This window comes from Centruroides vittatus, unplaced genomic scaffold (assembly GCF_030686945.1).
Source record: "Centruroides vittatus isolate TY-2023 unplaced genomic scaffold, ASM3068694v2 contig_15, whole genome shotgun sequence".
Lineage (NCBI taxonomy): Eukaryota > Metazoa > Arthropoda > Arachnida > Scorpiones > Buthidae > Centruroides > Centruroides vittatus.
The window spans coordinates 425,928-443,905 of NW_027120927.1; the positions used below are offsets into that span (position 1 = coordinate 425,928).

Sequence of the window (17,978 nt, forward strand, 5' to 3'; positions counted from 1 at the left end):
TACTTTTTCTAATCGATGCCGTATCGAATTTGCCTCCGCCGAACATCACCGGATCAAATTCTGTACGAAAGTACTCGCATATTTTCACAGTTTCATTTAACTGCAGCAACCGTGCTCTATGTATGCTCGTCTCTGTGTACAGTACGTATTAACGTGTCACGCATCGTCCGAATAGTAATATGTACGAGTAATTGCGGCGCAAATACTCGTATCTAGCCTCTACGTATACATTCGTACGTGTTGCGTATAATTACGCGTCATACGTATAGCCTTATATACTGTAATTACAGCGCATACGCTCGGATATAATGTGTAACACTTATACTTTTCAAATACATAGTGCGTGTATGCTCTACATATTTCCACGTTACGCGTCACGCATTGCATTAATTAAATGATTCTTACGCGTACGAGAATAATATAACGTAAGAAACGCGTCGGCAACCTAACGTTTGTATACTTACTTTTATGCAAAAAACGTACGAAATATTTTGCAAAGGTCAATATGGAATCGATCGTAAGATATAATTTCTGCATAAATTTAATGCACGCGTTCGGGCACGTACGTAACATATACGCTGACGTACGCCGGTTACACATTTATAGAGAAACGTAACGCGTAACGTTACGATTCTCGTATTTATGAGAATAGCGCGACGGTAAGAAGCATTCTTACCGTTACTCTACGAGAGAGACGCTGTCTCCCGTAACAGAAACTGGTGAAATACGTGAGAAAGTCAATATAGAAACGATTACGGGATGTAAACGAGCGACACAATTTATGCATCAATTTTATAACGAAACTTAATTGTATCTATACCTTCGGGTCGACGCCATATTGGTTTCGATGCGTCCGCTCGTTGCCTAAGCTATAACCGTAGACGACCCGAACGATCCAACAATGCGCGTGCGTGTCTATAGATTTGGATCATTAAAATCGAATTATCCGCTATTTCGAAAGAAAATGCCATTTTTATTATCCTTTCAATTTTCTATTAAATTTACGATCCGGAACATAATAATCTGCTTAGGTTGCGATATTTTCCTTCTATCGCGGAGGATAATGCTGTTCTGGATGCGCATATTTATCATCCAGGTACGAGCCTCTTAGATAGAAAATACCTAAATCCTCTTCGAATTTATGTAAATGTAAATATTTTTCGCTAGAAAATGCTTCCTTAACACTCGAAATAACGGCAGTCATTTAAATTTTTTTACTATTAATTCTACCATCTTTCGTACAGACAACCGGACAGATGCGCTTTATATTTTAATTTTCGAATATTTAAAATGTCGCGTCGATGCCGAATGCCGCCATTTTATTTTGTGTTTCGTTTCTTCCGAGAAAACACAAACTGCACTCCGATTAGTTAAAACCGCCTTTCGTTTTGTCCACGTCAATCAACAACCAACAACTTTTGACAGACGAACCGATGTAGAAAGCAAACTTGTAATTGGTGGAATTTCGACTTTTTAGGAACCTTTTTTAAAATCTTCGCAATCCTAAGGTTAAGCGAGTGCGCATTTTTACACAAATTTGACGTCAGGAAATTCGTATAAAATTGAAGAGACGACGAGAAGTCGTGTACGTCGCGCAGCGCCGTTCTGTGGGCATCTTTGTAACTCCGGAGTATTAAATAATACGAATCGAATAAATTAGATTTCGAATTTAATAAAATAAAAATCTTTACATTCATTTTCTGTTAAGATGCAATTATTAGAAATTTAGTAAAAACTTTAATTTACGTAAAGAAGAAACGATAGGCTATCGTGACTCAACTTTACCAATTGTAAAAGGATCTAGTCCACAAATAGGACCATCGAGCGCGAACAAAGACTGCGAAACGATACCCCGAGCCCAACTAAATAATTTTCGTATACGTTTTAAAAATAAGAAGAAAAGCTTTTATTGGCAGTTTTTAGAGACTGGGGAAGGAAGACGCGGGGCTGCGTTGTCCTCAAAGTTTGCTTCGTATTTTAATTAATTACAAGTTGCGAGATTCGAGAACGCGATACGAAGCAAATTAAATAAAAGCGAAAAAAAAAGGATTAGAATTTCGTCCGAGAAAGCGCACCGAGACGTTCGAGAAGTTGTTATTAACGGCAAAGTTCCCACAAGTAGTATAACTGGCCGTGCGCTCCCGAGAGCTAATGCAAACGATTCTCCGTATTCTGTAAAAATAGTGGCACGTTTAACGTTACGGAAATTTAAACTTTTAGAGTACCGTATATTTCAGAAAATACCAGTTTCGTCGTTGTGGAAGAAATGGCGCTCGCCAGCAAAAAGATGTCTCTCGACACTCGATTTTCCACAGAGTGTACGCTACGTATTTCTGCATCGTTTCCTGGCTGCTAGGTGTTTTATCTACGCTATAAAATAAATGAGTAGTAACGATCTTTTTTAGACAACAGAAAAATTTTTAAATCTTATTTTGCCAAATTTTAATTACTTCGTCCTATCGACTGCTCGAATCCATTTTTCTCTCTGATTACAAATGCCTCGGTCCTAATGGAACAATAAGCATCCTTCTAGATACTTATTGTTGGGGCATCCAATCACGCTACAGTTGGTTACTTTTGTTTTGATTTTAAAACAATTCGATACTAGTAAAACTTAGCTAACAATTATTTACGTACACACCGGTACACTCCTATAGAGCTAGTGGAACTGAGTTGAGCGCCACCTGTACGCAGGCGAAGAAAACTGCTTCGGGAAAACATGTGCGTCTTTGGATTGGATACGTACCGAAAAGCAGTGGTTGTTTTCTTCCTGTGATAGCGAACCACAGCTTTCTGCCACACAAAACTTCAAAAACTAACTATTGTGTGGTCGGTTGTAGTGTTACCTATATTACTGCGCCGTCAGGTACAAAGTTTTATTCGTTCCCGAACGAACAATACCCTGGGAGGAAAGAGAAATGGCTGGCTGCAATTTAATTCCCGAGGTTAATTATATAATGAAGATGTGTTGCATTCTAACCAATCTCCTATTATAAAACCTTAGTTGGCTCTATTTTAAATTTAGTTCTCTAATGTAAAGTTTAGTAATTTTCTTTTTTTTTCTTTTTAATATTATTTTGTTAATCTGACAGATATTAATTGGCATACGATGTGATATTTGAATTTAAGAGATCTGTGGAAGAAAAGAGTAAGAAGCAAAATTAGTATTTTGAGGAAATGAAGGTAAAAGTTCTCCCTGTTAATACAATACTATTAGCTACTCTATGGTCCTTATTGAAGCTCATTTATATATATGGTTAGTTACAAATTTCATTATTTACCACGCAATGAATATATAGTTTACTTCTTCCACACCACCCTTTAAATTTACAAAATTAAGAGTATAATATATATCAGAATATTAATACTGCTCAGTCCTAATGATCTACAGTCACTTCTCGACTTACGACCAGTTCGACTTACGTCCGAAGTTGCGGAACCGAACCCCGTCGTAAGTCGAGAAGTGACTATACAGCATTGACTAATGCAGGCATTCTTTTTGACCGTAAAACGCCGAATGTAGTACGTATATATTATATATTATTTAAATATATAGTTATAAATAATATATAAATTTATAATTTATCAAATTTCTATTTATTAAAATATATATAGTGTTACATGTAACATAAAATTCATACAGGATAAATTCATATATTGTAAAAATGCTATTATTCCTCAACAACAATCAAATGAACAAAATGTTGAAACAAAAGTAATGAACACGAAATACTAAACTTCAAAATTATCACATTGAAAAATCACTGGTAAGATGACCATCACCAGAATCTTCCTCATTAGAATGTTTTTGTATGGTTTCCGAGTGTAACATTTTATCGTTATTGCTTTTAAGTAGCTCCTTTGCTATTAACAGTGCTTCGCAGGAATCGGTAAGAACTCGATTTTGTAGTTTAGCTTTTATTAAATTTAATTGCAAAAAAAAAAAATACGTTCAACTGCTGAATGAGGAAGCGATAAAAACATCTATTTACTGCCAAACTAAAGTAAAAAAAATATAGAAATAAGAATAAAAATGAATGTTTTGAAAGGTATTAAGATTTCGTGAATAGTACTAGGAAAATGGTGTTGGGTATCTTGGTACTGAAACAATTAAAAAGGTACTAGATTAGTACAAAAGTACCAGATGCGACAACACTGGCGCCGGCTTTGTAGCCCCGATTCTGTTACCCGGCGTCGCCGCTAGAGGCACCTCGATCTAGTTTCGTCGTTCCTTCCACTAGCTCTATACTGTATTAGTTTCCTCTACCGACCAAGTTGGCGCAGCAGTCTGTCATCTACGGTACTAGCACAGCCTACAATATGAACAGCCTATTCAAATGGGGGAAATCCCATTGAGAAGTTGTGTCCAAGCGAAAATATTTTCTCCCGCTAGATGGAGCCACACAACGGACCATAACAACACACACTGATTAAGTTAACCTAGCTACACGCTGTCATATGTTCGTAAAATAAAACAGTAATTCAAATAGGATATAGCAAATTATTGATTTTTTTTAATTATGATTTTGCTCGGATTTCTGCAGAACAATCTAAAACAATAGACATGTTATCAATAATTATCTAGACGGTTTAATGCGATAATAATTAATAGGGTAGATGTACTGTACCTATTCTGGCCACATTAAAACAATTTTCAACTTTAAAAAATATTTTTATATTCTTACATTTTTTTAAAGCAATGAAACAGTAAAAATAATGCAAAAACATGTTTTCTTTTACTTTATTACATTAATTTTAACATTTTATAAACAAAATTTAAATTTTTTAAAAATATTACAAAAATTACCAGTTTTCACCATGCCTGTACCAGTTCTGGCCCACCTGTGTACCAGTTGTGGCCACCCCGTGTTTATAGAGGCGACACTTTTATTATTTTTCGTGATAAAGGTTTATTATTTGAAGTTTGCGGTCTACGATTCTCCCGAACAGGGTTACCACTCCTTGGTTTTAAAACCCAGATCTGGGTTTTTCGACATTCTCTTGGTTTCAAGGTTATTTTTTTCTAATTTTTGTAAAATATGGGTTTTTTTTAAAAATATGATTTAAATAAAATAAAAGATGTCTGAGACATCTTTTATTTTATTACAATAAATATAAAATGACTTAAATAATAAAAAAATTTAGATTTTAGAAACAAAAACAAAAAGCACGGTTTATTTGCTGAATCCTGAATCACGTGGAGTTAAAAACAAGCATTCAGATACACTTAAGCACCTGCTCAAGCTATGAAATCATATCCTGCAATGATTTGCTATCGTGACACAAGCAACAACATCTTAACTCCAGCTACTTAATTAAAAATCTGGATGGCTTACGTGTATTTTGAAATTAAAATGTATTGCTTTATGCAATAATGTTTGTAACATTGTGGTATGAAAATGTATAAAGTAGTAATATTTTTTATTCTTAAATATGGGCATGATATATATATGTTGTAGATTTTGAAAATGTACAGTACATTGTAAGTTTGTATATGAAGTAATGTAAGTTTTAGAACAAAAGTTTTAGAAGAATTAAAATGATGGCAGCTAAACGTGTTGCATTTATTCTATTAATTCTTAAATGTGAATAATTATATACAGTATTTAATAAGTGTAACTTACCTACAACACAATGTTAATATTCTAAATTTTAAGTAATAGACTTATTGTCTAATATGGTATATAAATTATCTGTGGTAATTATGGGTTCGGCCAGGCCCACAATGGGCTTGCTGTAAGAGGCTTTCTTATTGCCCACAGGACGGAAAGAATTAAAAAAGGAAAAGACTGTGGTGGTGGTGGTAGCAGTTGGCTCGATAATTAGCTATTTTGGGCTAATTTTTTAATAATATTTAGCTACAAAAGCTAAAAAGTATTGGCAACACTGAAATTGACATAGTTTTAGTCTAGAGGGTTTTGCCACGTGTTAAATAAGCAACAAAGAATTCTATACAAGCCAGACTTCTATCTCGCTTTGGACATTGAATTTCATTCGATTATTCACAACAATTTTATATACTTCCAAGTTTTAAACTCATTAGTATCACTTCATTAAGTAATTTATAACAACGGTTGCAGCTAATATTGGTCAGTTATTTTTAGAGGTAAGAAATCTAGCTCAATTTTTTTCCAAATTAACCTTTCATTTTACATATTAGGTTAAATCACGAGTAATAACGAAATGCCACCTGATACACCAGCAAAAAAAAGAGCTGGTATACACCAAAATTTCAAGAAAATTGGCTTCGAAATCCCATGTTTAAAGACTGGCTACGACGTGACAAAACGGACAAAAACTCGAGCTTTTGTATTTGTTGTAATACAATGCTGAAAAATGCTAACAAGTCAATGATTGAGACGCATATGAAAAGACCTAAGCATAGGAAAGCTTTTGAAGCTGCCAAAGACAAAACAGTTAAAACAATTGATGCCATCAACAAAAAAAAAAAACCCCTCTCAGCTAATGAAGAAACTGCAAAGGCAGAATTGCTGATGGCAGCATACTTTGCTGAACATAACGTGCCTTTTAGCAATGCAGATCATCTCATAGATGTTTGCAGGAAGGCCTTTCCAGATAGCCAAATTTCAAAATCTATTCAGATGAAACATACCAAGTTGTCGTATTTAATGCAGGATGGCATTGCTTATTATGAAAAACTGAAAATTGAAGACACGCAAAAAACAAAAATTTTCTATGATAATTGATGAGAGCACCGATATTTCAGTCTCACAAACTTTGGCTATTGTTGTTCGTTTCTTTGATCATAAAAGAAATGATGTAAAAGATGCTCTTTTCTACATAGTATTGGTGGAAAATGGAACAGCTCGGGGTCTGCAAAACTCTATCAAATCAATTTTTCAAGAAAGAAAGGTACCGTTACAAAATATGATCGGGTTTGCCAGTGACAACTGCGCTACAATGGTGGGTAACAAAACTGGACTTCTTACATTATCGAAGCAAGATTTTCCATCAATTTTTGCTATTGGTTGCATTTGCCATTCTTTTGCCCTTTGCAGCAGTCACGCTGTGAAGACATTTCCTTCGTACCTCGAATTATTTCTAAAAAAGTATTACATCGTATTTTGCTAGCAGCAGCAAAAGGCAAAATGATTTTAAAATGATTCTAGAGGTTGTCAACACAAGTCAACATATAATACCAAAATTATCACAAACAAGATGGCTTTCTCGTGAAAATGTTATCAACATTATTTTAGAACAGTGGGATGCTTTAAAACTTTATTTTCAATCAGAGATGCAAACAAACAAAATCGATGGTGCCAGAGGTATATATGATATGCTAGTAAACAAAGGAACAAAACATACATTTGTTTTTCTACAGTATGTGTTACACAAAGTGAATGTTCTAAATACTGAATTTCAATCAGAACATTTTCGCCTACATGTTTTATATTCCATGATTTCGGCAGAGTATCGTAATATTTTAAGTATGTTTATTAAGGAAGAAACTTTGCAAACTACAAATTTGTCTGAAATTGACCCAGGTGATGTAAGAAATCACCAAGATGTGAAAAAAATATTTCTTGGCGGAAGAACAATGTCCCTATTAGAAACTGAGCCTCTGTCAACCATTACTTCAATGCGATTTAAAGAGGACTGCTTAAAATTTCTCGTCGAACTTTGCAAGCAAATTAAGATGAGACTTTCGTTTGATCCAAATGGCGTTATTGCCAAACTCCAAGTGCTAGACCCATTAGTAGCGCACGACCTAAGCCGAACACCGAGATCTCTCGCAAGTTTGGTAGTTCATTTCCCAACATTGCGGAAAACGAACTTAACCAGTTAGATGACGAATGGCGATCATTTCGTTTAGCAAAAGATTTGGTCATACAATGTAATAGTATACCAGAATATTGGTTCTTGTTGCGCAATATACAGGATGGTTTTGGTAACTATAAATACGCCCTACTATCTCATTTTATGACGCGGCTCACAGTTCTTCCACATTCCTCAGCCAGTGTCGAGAGAATATTTTCGCAAATTAACAACATTAAGACCAAACAAACTAACAGGTTAACTGTGGAATCATTAAAGAACAGGCTGCTCGCTAAACAAGCAATCGGTAGGAAAAGCCTTAGCTGTTCGCTGTATGAACCCGAACCCGAACTAATTAGAGATGTAGTGCAAGGAGTTTGCCACCAAAGGTATAAAAAGCGACAAGAAGAGCATAAAGATTGTGCAGAACTGTTAATGGAAGAAGAAGAAACAGAGTAACTGCGAAATAACATTAACTACTGTGTAAATTAGATAATAAATGGTTTTTTAAATTTGTATTCTAGTGTCTGTAATTGTAACAGCACGAATGTACTATAATAAAGTATTTATAATTATATTTTAATCACAAAATTTTCTGGGTAAATAATCTGGGTTATTTTCCATCCAGACCAAAGTTTTTCCATATGTCGCGAGTGGCATCCCTGCCCCCGAATATATGTGTCGTACACAGTTCTCTTTTTCAATCCTGGTTTATAACCCGATTCCAGAAAATGCGTACTGCAGACAACTGACCAGTCACTCGGCTTCCAAAGTTTTGAACTGTTGTTTATCTGTAAATTTTAAAAATAGATGGTATAACTAATAGATTTACCGTATAAGCTACCTATAAATAATTTGTATGCATAAATAGATAAATTGTACAAAAGTTTAAAATGCAACCGCAATCTAGCCTAATCTCATTGCAGTTAGGGGTCGTCCTCATTAAGGGGGGAGTACATGTATTTAATTTTATTTGTATTTAAAAAGCTGAAATTAAGCACTTTTCAAATACACCCGTGTGATTTTTAGCCACGTCTTTCTACCGTTTTTGAAATATCAGAGCTATGCAAAAAGTTTTAACATCACGTTGACCGAGTTACGAAGTTAGAGGAATATTAATTTTTTTCAGATGTTTTAAAAATATTAAATATTAAAAAATGTTAACTAAAGATCGCGCCGGATATGCGAGACCAATTCGACTCACGTAGGGTTAGTTATGGAGTATTAAATATATCTGACCTTTTCTGCCGACAGCTTTTATCCATTTTCAACGTAAATTCTCTTCCACGGGATATTCGTGAAAACTTGTTCCATCCTTTTTTCGATTTGTTTGATGTACAAAACGGCACAGAGCAACGAACCATTTTAAATCAAAATTCACCAGTATCTCGATATAAAGTATTTTCGAAATTTTAATTTTTTAAATCTCTCGTAAGCACGTCTTTGCAACAGAATTAGCATCGATCATTCGATCGAATAGTCCGGTCATCGGCGCTCCTAGTGAGGACTACGTGCAAATCGCCTCGGGAATCGACACACGTGTTCAGAACTTGACTAGGCTGTTCTTATTGTAGGCTGTGGTACTAGGAGCCTATAACGAGAGAGTGGCCGTAAAAGAACCGCTTTTCTATTGGAAGTTCGTAATCACGCGACCTTAAACCGCCATTATTCGTCCGAACGCGTTATCGAGAGTGAAACGAAAGCTCGGTGGATAAATTTTATCGTTTCTACGTTCGTTGTCCGCAAACAAATTAAAACGAATTAACGGTTAGCGATATTAAGAATATATAGGCGATATTTCTAACGACGATATACTGTTTATTTGTATTAATCTTCGGTCGAATCGCGGCGAGCGAGGATTTTTGACGAAAGCGACCGACGGCAACTATCTGTGGCGGGTAAGCCAAGTATTTTTTTTTTTTTTTTCTAACTCTTTCCGCCCTGTGGGCACTAAGAGGGCCTCTTTTAGTAGGCCCATTATGGGTTCGGCCAGGCCCACAATGGGTGGTGAGGGACGGGGCCCGACATATCCGAACGGACCACCCCCGAAAAATTCCTGGGGATTATTCGACCCGTTCGGATTCGATCCCGGGTCCCCCAGAGCGGTAGGCTGCCACCTTTACCGCTCGGCCATCCGGCCGTCGGTAAGCCAAGTATTAACACTTATCTACGTATTTTATATTTAGATTCACAAAAGAGTCCAAATTGATTAAAACCTAAATAAAAAAATCGGTATACGTAAATTAATACGAGTATCGACGTAGTTTAATATTTATAATAGGCGATACACAATATCCGATACGAAAGTCCCTCGTTATACAAATTACTTTATTTCGATAAAAAGTATTGCAAATTACGGTAGATTTGTAATTTAGAATATAAAATATACAAAGGAGAATTTGATATTAAAACGATTGGCGAATAATAAATATATTTTAATCGTACAGTATTTGTCGTAAGCCGTTTATAATAAATTATTATTTTACTTTAATAAATAATAATAATTTATAAGTACGACGCGTATCGCGCACGAATTAAGTTGTTTTATAAATACACCTCCCGGTAGAATACATTTAATTTTCTATAAACATATATATAAGTCATTAACTAAGAAATAGATCGATATTACATCGTATAATATATACCCGTATAAATGATATATTTTGTACATTTCGTATTAAATATATAATTTATACAGGTATATAGTAATATATTATATTACTAATACGAGACTCTTTACTCGTTATAAGATAACGTTTACTTATATACGTTAGTTACGTTACGGTTTGCAATTGTATAGTTATTTAATAGCATAAATTGTTTAAATCAAAATGCGCCGTCTTAATATCCGAAACGATACGCTCGATCCGATTTTCGGCTACATTTTCCCGACGATGGGCGGGAAAAACTAGTGTCGACGGAAGTAGAAAATCGAAGCGTAATGCCGTTCCCGCCGTATTTTCTTACGCGCCACCTAAAAATCTAGAAGGATTCCGCCAATAAGAAACCCACGTCCTTCGAAAGCCCGTAAAATTTCGAAAGACGAGGCGATTGTGTCGAATAAGCATCGAGTTACGAACCGGCGACAGATAATTTTCAACGCAATTCTACAATATTCGATGAAAAATTTCGGTTCCGAGAAATGTAACGATAAAATAATCGACGAGTTTAAAAGCGTAGTACCGAAAAAGTATAAGATAATTTCTAAATTACACTTTAAATTAATCGATCTTGGCAGAAGATTAGTAAGGAATAGAATACAAAAATTCGGAGATTGCCAAAATGATAAGAAAGTTAAGGCAACTACAAAACATACGGGCATTTAAAGAGGACGAACTAACCCGCGTTTCTCGAAAATGGTCCGACCAAACAGTAGGCGCGGCATCGCGGTTCGAAAGGTCGCGACGGCTTACTCGAACGCGATCTGTCCTGTCCGTCTTTAAGGACCTCTCGTAGACGAGTGGAAAACTTAACGTTTCGAAGCGGAATATTGTACAAAGTATTCGATTTTCTCAAAATAGAAGTCGATGGTACGGAAAGAGATAAAGAAAAGCCGAGTGTTTTTAATTTTGGACGAAACACCACTAACTCCGCGCACCGATTACGACACAAATACTAATACGTATTGTGGCCACATTACCGAATCGTACGGGCTCGGCTACTCGCGTACTAGTCTTTAAGCGGAAACGGACGGTCGTCTACTTTTATACTAGCGAGTCGACGGATTGTTCTGTTTTTAAAAATATAATTCTCGTTATAATTAGATATAGACGTAACATCCGATGCGGATCATTACTAAAACTAGTAAATGTGTATATTACGTTCTACGACCTTACAGTTCGGGAGAAACCATCGAGTTTATTGCCGGTCCGATGTACAGTACCTTTATAGATATTTCTTTTTGTAACGATAGAAATATGTACTGTTTTTGCAGTTTACAAAATTTTTATATACTTTTGTTCTCCGAGACGTTTCGTATAATTTGATCGCGTTTACTCGATTTATTTTAGAACGTAACATAAAACGACTTTAATTATTAACATTCGGAATATTAAAAAAATAAATAAAAGAATTGGAAATCCCAAAACTTATTAAATAAACAAATGGTAATAGTAAAAATCGAAAACGACGTTTATTTTCTTCTCCATTTACCTAAGCGCTCGATTATTTCCGTTTCCCCGACCAAGCGCGGTACGCGACCGCTTCGATGGCCGAGCGGTGGGATCCGGGATCGGATCCGGGATCGGATCCGGGATCGAACCCGGAAGGTTCGAAAATCCCCGGGAAGTTTTAGTATACGCTGTATTATTTCTAAACACCCTAGAATGAATTTTAAGAATCTAACTCTAAACTGTTTTTTTATTAAGATACGGCAACGCCAAACTCGGGCCATCCGCCTAGGGAATGCCTTCCGGCGGGTCTTTTTAAGGGTAACTCGCCCCTATTAAAGCGTTACGGACGAGGAGAAAGCCGGTAAAACTCCGCGTGGCCGTCCCGTCCCGGAGAGGGGCGAACCCGCCACCGAACTCCCGGTGTTCGGGGAACGGAACCGATCGGTCGTCGCCGGGCCCCGAATCTAACTTCTTCCGCAAACATTTCGAGAACGTATTCGTTTAAAACCAGTATTCAAAATCCGGAAATTAAGAATTTTCTTGGCTGGCTTTTACGGTGGGTGGATTCGGACAAATCCGAGTGCCACGAACTACGACTATAGGTTTAAATTGGATGGACGGACGGATAAGGCGACGCCGTACTCGAGACACCTGCCCGAGGAGGGCATCCCGGGAGGATTTTCTAGGAAATTAGCCTTATTTAGGTGTTAGACACGCGAAGAATCCCGAAAAACTACGGCTACAAAATTTATTACGTTATCGAGAATTTTAATATAAGAATAAAAATCTAATTCTAGCATTTAATTTTTCGCAGAGTTATAAAACGAAACACAGCGTTAACAATTTACCGAGGCGTTCGGATAAAATACGACTCGTGCAATGTTACGTTTCTTTATTTCGACAAATTACTATATCGAAAGATTTAGTATCGCGGTAGAGAACGCGTGAAATAATTGTCGTAAAGCTAGTTTAAGTAGAAGATAATTTATTATAAGTACAAATACCGAAATGTATTCGGAACGTAGGAGCAGACACTAAGCAATTTACACTCGAATATAAAATAATTGGCTAAATATTTCATTCGAATATTTTATATAGGCAATGGGGTACGAGCGCAAGCTCTACCCATAGCGGGGACGTAGTTGTGTTGAAATACATTAAAAAACTCGCTGGATAATCTCCGAGTGAAACCGTCCTTCGCAAACTTTATCAATTTGCTACTAGCTCCGTTTAATCCTCTTAACGTGGCAGAAAGTTTTCCATTTTGAGTCAAATGCACGGTTCTAATTGAGGGAGAATTGAAATCGTATCTAGAGGTTACTTCGACGTAAGCGTAACTGGGAGACATGGTGGCATTTGCGGCGAAAAGCGTCGTCGTCCTGCCCTCGGTCAACTTTCCCTGGAATCGAAACTTTATATCTCCGAATTGGACCGTGCAGTTGAGGGTAGCGTTACCGTAGCGATCGCGATATATCGGAGAACAGTCTCTCGCTCTTCTTCCCCCGAATAAGCCCGTCATATTTCCATTAAAATACGACACTTTACGTTGTAATGCGAAATTGTTTAATCTAGCCGGATCGATATTGGAATATAAGCCTACATTACGAAGATTGGCGCGAAGAACCGCATCCATGTATTGGTTGGTTCGAAAAGGAGAATATGCTAATGCTACACCTGTCGACGAATAAAAATATAAGTTATTTTAGCAGAAATAAATTTATAAATTCTGTAACGAAACGAATAATTACCGGCAAAGAGGAAGAGTAGGAAGCGCGCAGGCATCGTCTCGGAACTCGTTCTACCGTACAATGGACAATGTACTCGCAGCAGACGAGCGAAACTGTTTAATTCGGTGGAAACGCTCGCTACTGTTTATATATCTGCAGCCGGAAAATTGCGAGATAGAAACGACGTAAATCGTGACGAAGCGGGAAGAATAAGATGACTACCAAATAAACGTAATTACAATAAATACGTCGACGTTATTGCGGAATGCGGTGACGTAGTTGGAAAATTTCGGGTATTTAACAAAATCGGATATCCCGGTCCCCCGTAAAAGTGAATAATTTTATTTATTACATTCTCGTTCTGGCGGCTCGCTATATTCTTATTTGTTTATTTATATACGAATTTACACATCGATTGTTCGATCGGAGCTTTAGACAATTGTCTAGAGACTCTAGACCGGCAAAGGAGAAATCGCGCCCACGTCATGCAGTGATTCACGCGATGATTTGTAGGTACCCGCATTAAATAAATATTTAGAAAGTATTACAAAATCGTTTAAAAATATTTGGTAGACTTGAAAACTTTGCACTCGCGGCGTGGAAGCGGGGTCCTAAGGCTGTCGGCAAAATACAAATTATGAATCTCAGATACAACGATTACCTCGAAATAAACCACAGAATTTCTACAGAATAAACGGAATACGTTTTCTTTATTACTTTATTTTTCCTTAAACAGAATTTATTATTTTCTAATATAAGTTATATTAGAAAATTTGTCGGTTTCTAATTATTCAAATTAAATGTTTGACCTTCGATTTAGTTACTAAATTTCCAATTTCATTTTGACTCGTCTATAGTAAAGATTTGCCATTGATGGACCCAATTTCTGGCCCCCGTAACGTATTACCAGAAATAATTTACTAACTGTCACAAAATTTATAAAATTGTTAAATAATCGTTCTATTTTTATATTTTTATATTTTTGATGACGTGTAATAAACACATTTCTGTAATTTTATCATTCAATTGTTCGGTAAACAAATTTTAAATTTTGTGCAAACGTCTATCGTATCGTATGTAAACTATAAAAGTAGACGGCCGGACGGCCGAGCGGTCGGGGTGGCAGCCTACTGCTCTAGGGGATCCGGGATCGAAAAATTTCCAAGAATTTTTGGGGGTGGTCCTCGTATAACGAACTCTAAGTAAACCGTCTCTGCTCCGCCAAATAGCGCTACGGAGTACAAAGAGACTATGTCTTATTCGTAGGCTCGGTCTGATGCCCGACGGCCACTGGGTGTCGTGGACTCTTTTAAATCGAACCTGAGATAAATGCTGAGGCTCTGGCTCTGGCGATACAGCCCGAGAGGGGACCAAACCTTCTTTGCCTTCCCCGTCTTCCTCGCTCTCAACTCCAACCCTCTTACTTGGATCTACGTTTTGGTGAAGTTTGTACTGCGCACGGAGTTCTCTACCAAAGAGAGAGCGGCTCGTAATAACGGTCAGCGGGGTCCCCTCCCCTACAAAAGAGAGCCCTGCCCAGTGTGTCCACTGAGCTTATAGGTCGAAGAGACCTCGTTACTTCTCCCATCAATTCTTTAAGTTTCGATAGGTTTCCTTTATTAGCTGCGAGCGTTCGAAGTACTCGTTTGGAAGGCTCGGACCAGTTAACTCGGTCTACCCGGCCCTCCAGTGGCCGAGCGGTCTTCGTTCCCCGAACACTGGGGGTTCGGTCGTGGATTTGCGCCTCGCTCGGACGAGCTGTGTGGAGTTTTCCGGGTTTTCTCCACGTCTGTAACGCCTAAATGGAAGCCAGTTTCTCTTAAAAAGACCTTCCGGAAGGCATCCCCTAGGCAGATGGCCAAAGTGTTGCGTCGCCGTAACTTAAAAAACAAACAAACAAATTTAGTCAGCCCCTCGGCGGAAGTTCTCATTAAGAGGACTGTCGAGTACATAGCGCCTCGCGTCGTCGCGAGGACGCCCACAGGAGCAGCTACCGTCTCCTTGTCCGAACGTGAAGTGGGGAAACCGCCCGTGTCCGGTCGGTAAGCCGATCGCAACACACTGGAGTTCGGCCAACTTCAGCCACGAAGGCATAGGTTGACCTACTTTACTGGACTTGGAGTCCAGCGCTCTCGCCAGTATATCATCGATCGTCGCAGTAGGGTATTTTTTACGTAAGTAGCCGAAAGTTCAACCGTCCTCGTTACAAATGGGCCCCGGTCGCCTTCTTGGCCAATTGGTCAGCGCGCTCGTTGCTCGGAATTCCCATGCGGCCTCGGACCCACTCGGAGCAACGTGTCGCGCGTGCCTCGCTCTCGGTACCCTACCTCCGATCTCCGGTAACGACTCGTCCTCGTGTACTCGTCGCTAAGGGCTCGAAACGACGACCGACTATCTGCGTAAACCGTGACCGGCTCCGGACCCGGATTTTGTAGGATCCACCGGGATGCCTCCTCCAGGGCTACCAGTTCCGCCCGGAACACGAAAATGTGCAGTACGCAGCACCTACCGAGCTACCGTCTTTAGAGTCATCGGTGTATATTTCAACACCGCTGTTTGTCAGTGTCGAAATATAAGAGTCCATCCCGCCAGTCTACGGACGGGATGGACTCTTAATACCGCTGTCCGACGTCTAAGTCGGACCGGGTATATCCGATTACAATGCTTAGCCTCTATACTTTCCACTATTTTTCTGTAGAAGGCTGCCTCTTGGCCGACAACCTGGCTCTCGACTCCACGGGCAACGGCAGCAGGCCGACCAAGACCGGGGCCGTCTCTGTAGACACAGTTCTGTAGGCTTTCGTTACCCGCGGAGCTGCGGGTCTCCGAATCGTTAGCAGCGTCTCGCTGTGTTTGCCGTTAGCCCAATCTTTTCACCAAATACCACAGGCATAGCAGATAACGCGTTCTACGCTCGTCTCGTAGATGACTCCAATCGCTTCTCCGCTAAGACCATAGTCCCGTCTAGCCAGTCTCGATAGTGCCGCTATCGCCAGGTTTGTTCTTTCTCGAACAGCGTAGTGTCTGGTCGACGACAGCACCGAAGTACTTTAAAATACGTTTAATAAATATATTTAGAAAATTCTTGCCGAACAGACAAAAAGCAACTGGCTAATTATCCAGACATCACGCGCCGAAGGGTAAGAGATTTAAAAAGGTAGATAATATAGGCTTTATTGTATTCTACCTAGTTTTTGACTCCTTTTTCGTCGCTTAACCTTCGGCACGTAATAAGTAGAAAACTGGCCAAACTTAGGCTGCTTTAAGGAAAAAAGAAACATTTAATACAAGATTGAAAAATTGAATTTTCTTTGTCTTTATTTTGAATTGTGTCGGCTATTAGTGTTCCGAGCCGCCGCAACTTCCGTCATTTTTTCTTTAATTTATTTCACTTTTCTCCGACGCATGTCGTTTTGACACGTCTTCTAGAAACCACGCAGGGAGTTCACGCTTTCGCTTACCGTTCTGTCTCATCGCTAAAGATGTCGAGCAACGGGATAAGTCCAGGTTGCGCGAATCCGACGAACTAGATGCGGGACCAGACGCGGATAAACTCGATGGACAGCAAACGGTACCGGCAGAAGTACCGTAGGCGAGGGAGACGGCATCGTAGGTAACGAGGTGGAGGATTATTATCGGATTATCCACCGTACGATTCGTAGAACTGATTAAAATGTTCCAACCTTATTTTTCCTCCGCATTTTATCTAAGTTTTGCCTAAATGCCAACATTAAATTTCGCCATTTATGGCTACGCTTCTCTCCCCGGAAACTCGTAGCCCGTTTAGTATGAGCTGCGAAATTTGACCCAAAGTTTTGTCTCGTCGATCGACTTTTTAAAATCAATTTCTTTTTCTAGTCTGGTGTCGATTAGGGGCCGAGTGGCGCTACCAGACCGTTCGACCGAAAAAAGAAAGTACTTCGACGTTACTTATCACTGAACGATAGTATTTGTCGAATAAAAAATTTTGAGATTGGATAGTCCGAACGTGTCAAATAACTATACTCTTTTGTTTCTTTTTCTGTTCGTTTTTGTTAATTTGAGGCCGATTACAAAATTTAATCGGACTCTCTCCCTCCGACTACGCCCTTCTAATCAATTTTTAAACAACTTAATACAAAAATATGGCATTATAATTCTCGCGTAAATATCCACCGAATTCACCGTCCTTTTCTACGACTCGGAATATTCTTACGGTTTGCGGTGTCGTAAGATGTACGTTAGACGGGATTCTAATCGCCAATTCGTTTCTCCGAATTTGTAGATTACGCAAATATTTCTGCACGTAGTTTACATCTAAGAAAAAACGTCAAAAATGTTACAAAATTAAGAGTCTATTCGTTCGATACATTACGTTAATCTT

General features: G+C 38.4%; 1 protein-coding gene across 1 annotated transcript; it reads right to left on the bottom strand.

The window, feature by feature from the left end:
* Nucleotides 1-12,856: 12,856 nt before the first annotated feature.
* Nucleotides 12,857-13,741, bottom strand: LOC136968587 (uncharacterized). The gene is made up of 2 exons (XM_067262587.1): nt 13,637-13,741; nt 12,857-13,562 (listed from the first exon to the last, which is right to left on the bottom strand). Exons 1-2 carry the CDS (start codon nt 13,668-13,670, stop codon nt 12,979-12,981), a joined length of 618 nt encoding a protein of 205 aa, XP_067118688.1. The 5' UTR covers nt 13,671-13,741; the 3' UTR covers nt 12,857-12,978.
* Nucleotides 13,742-17,978: the final 4,237 nt, after the last annotated feature.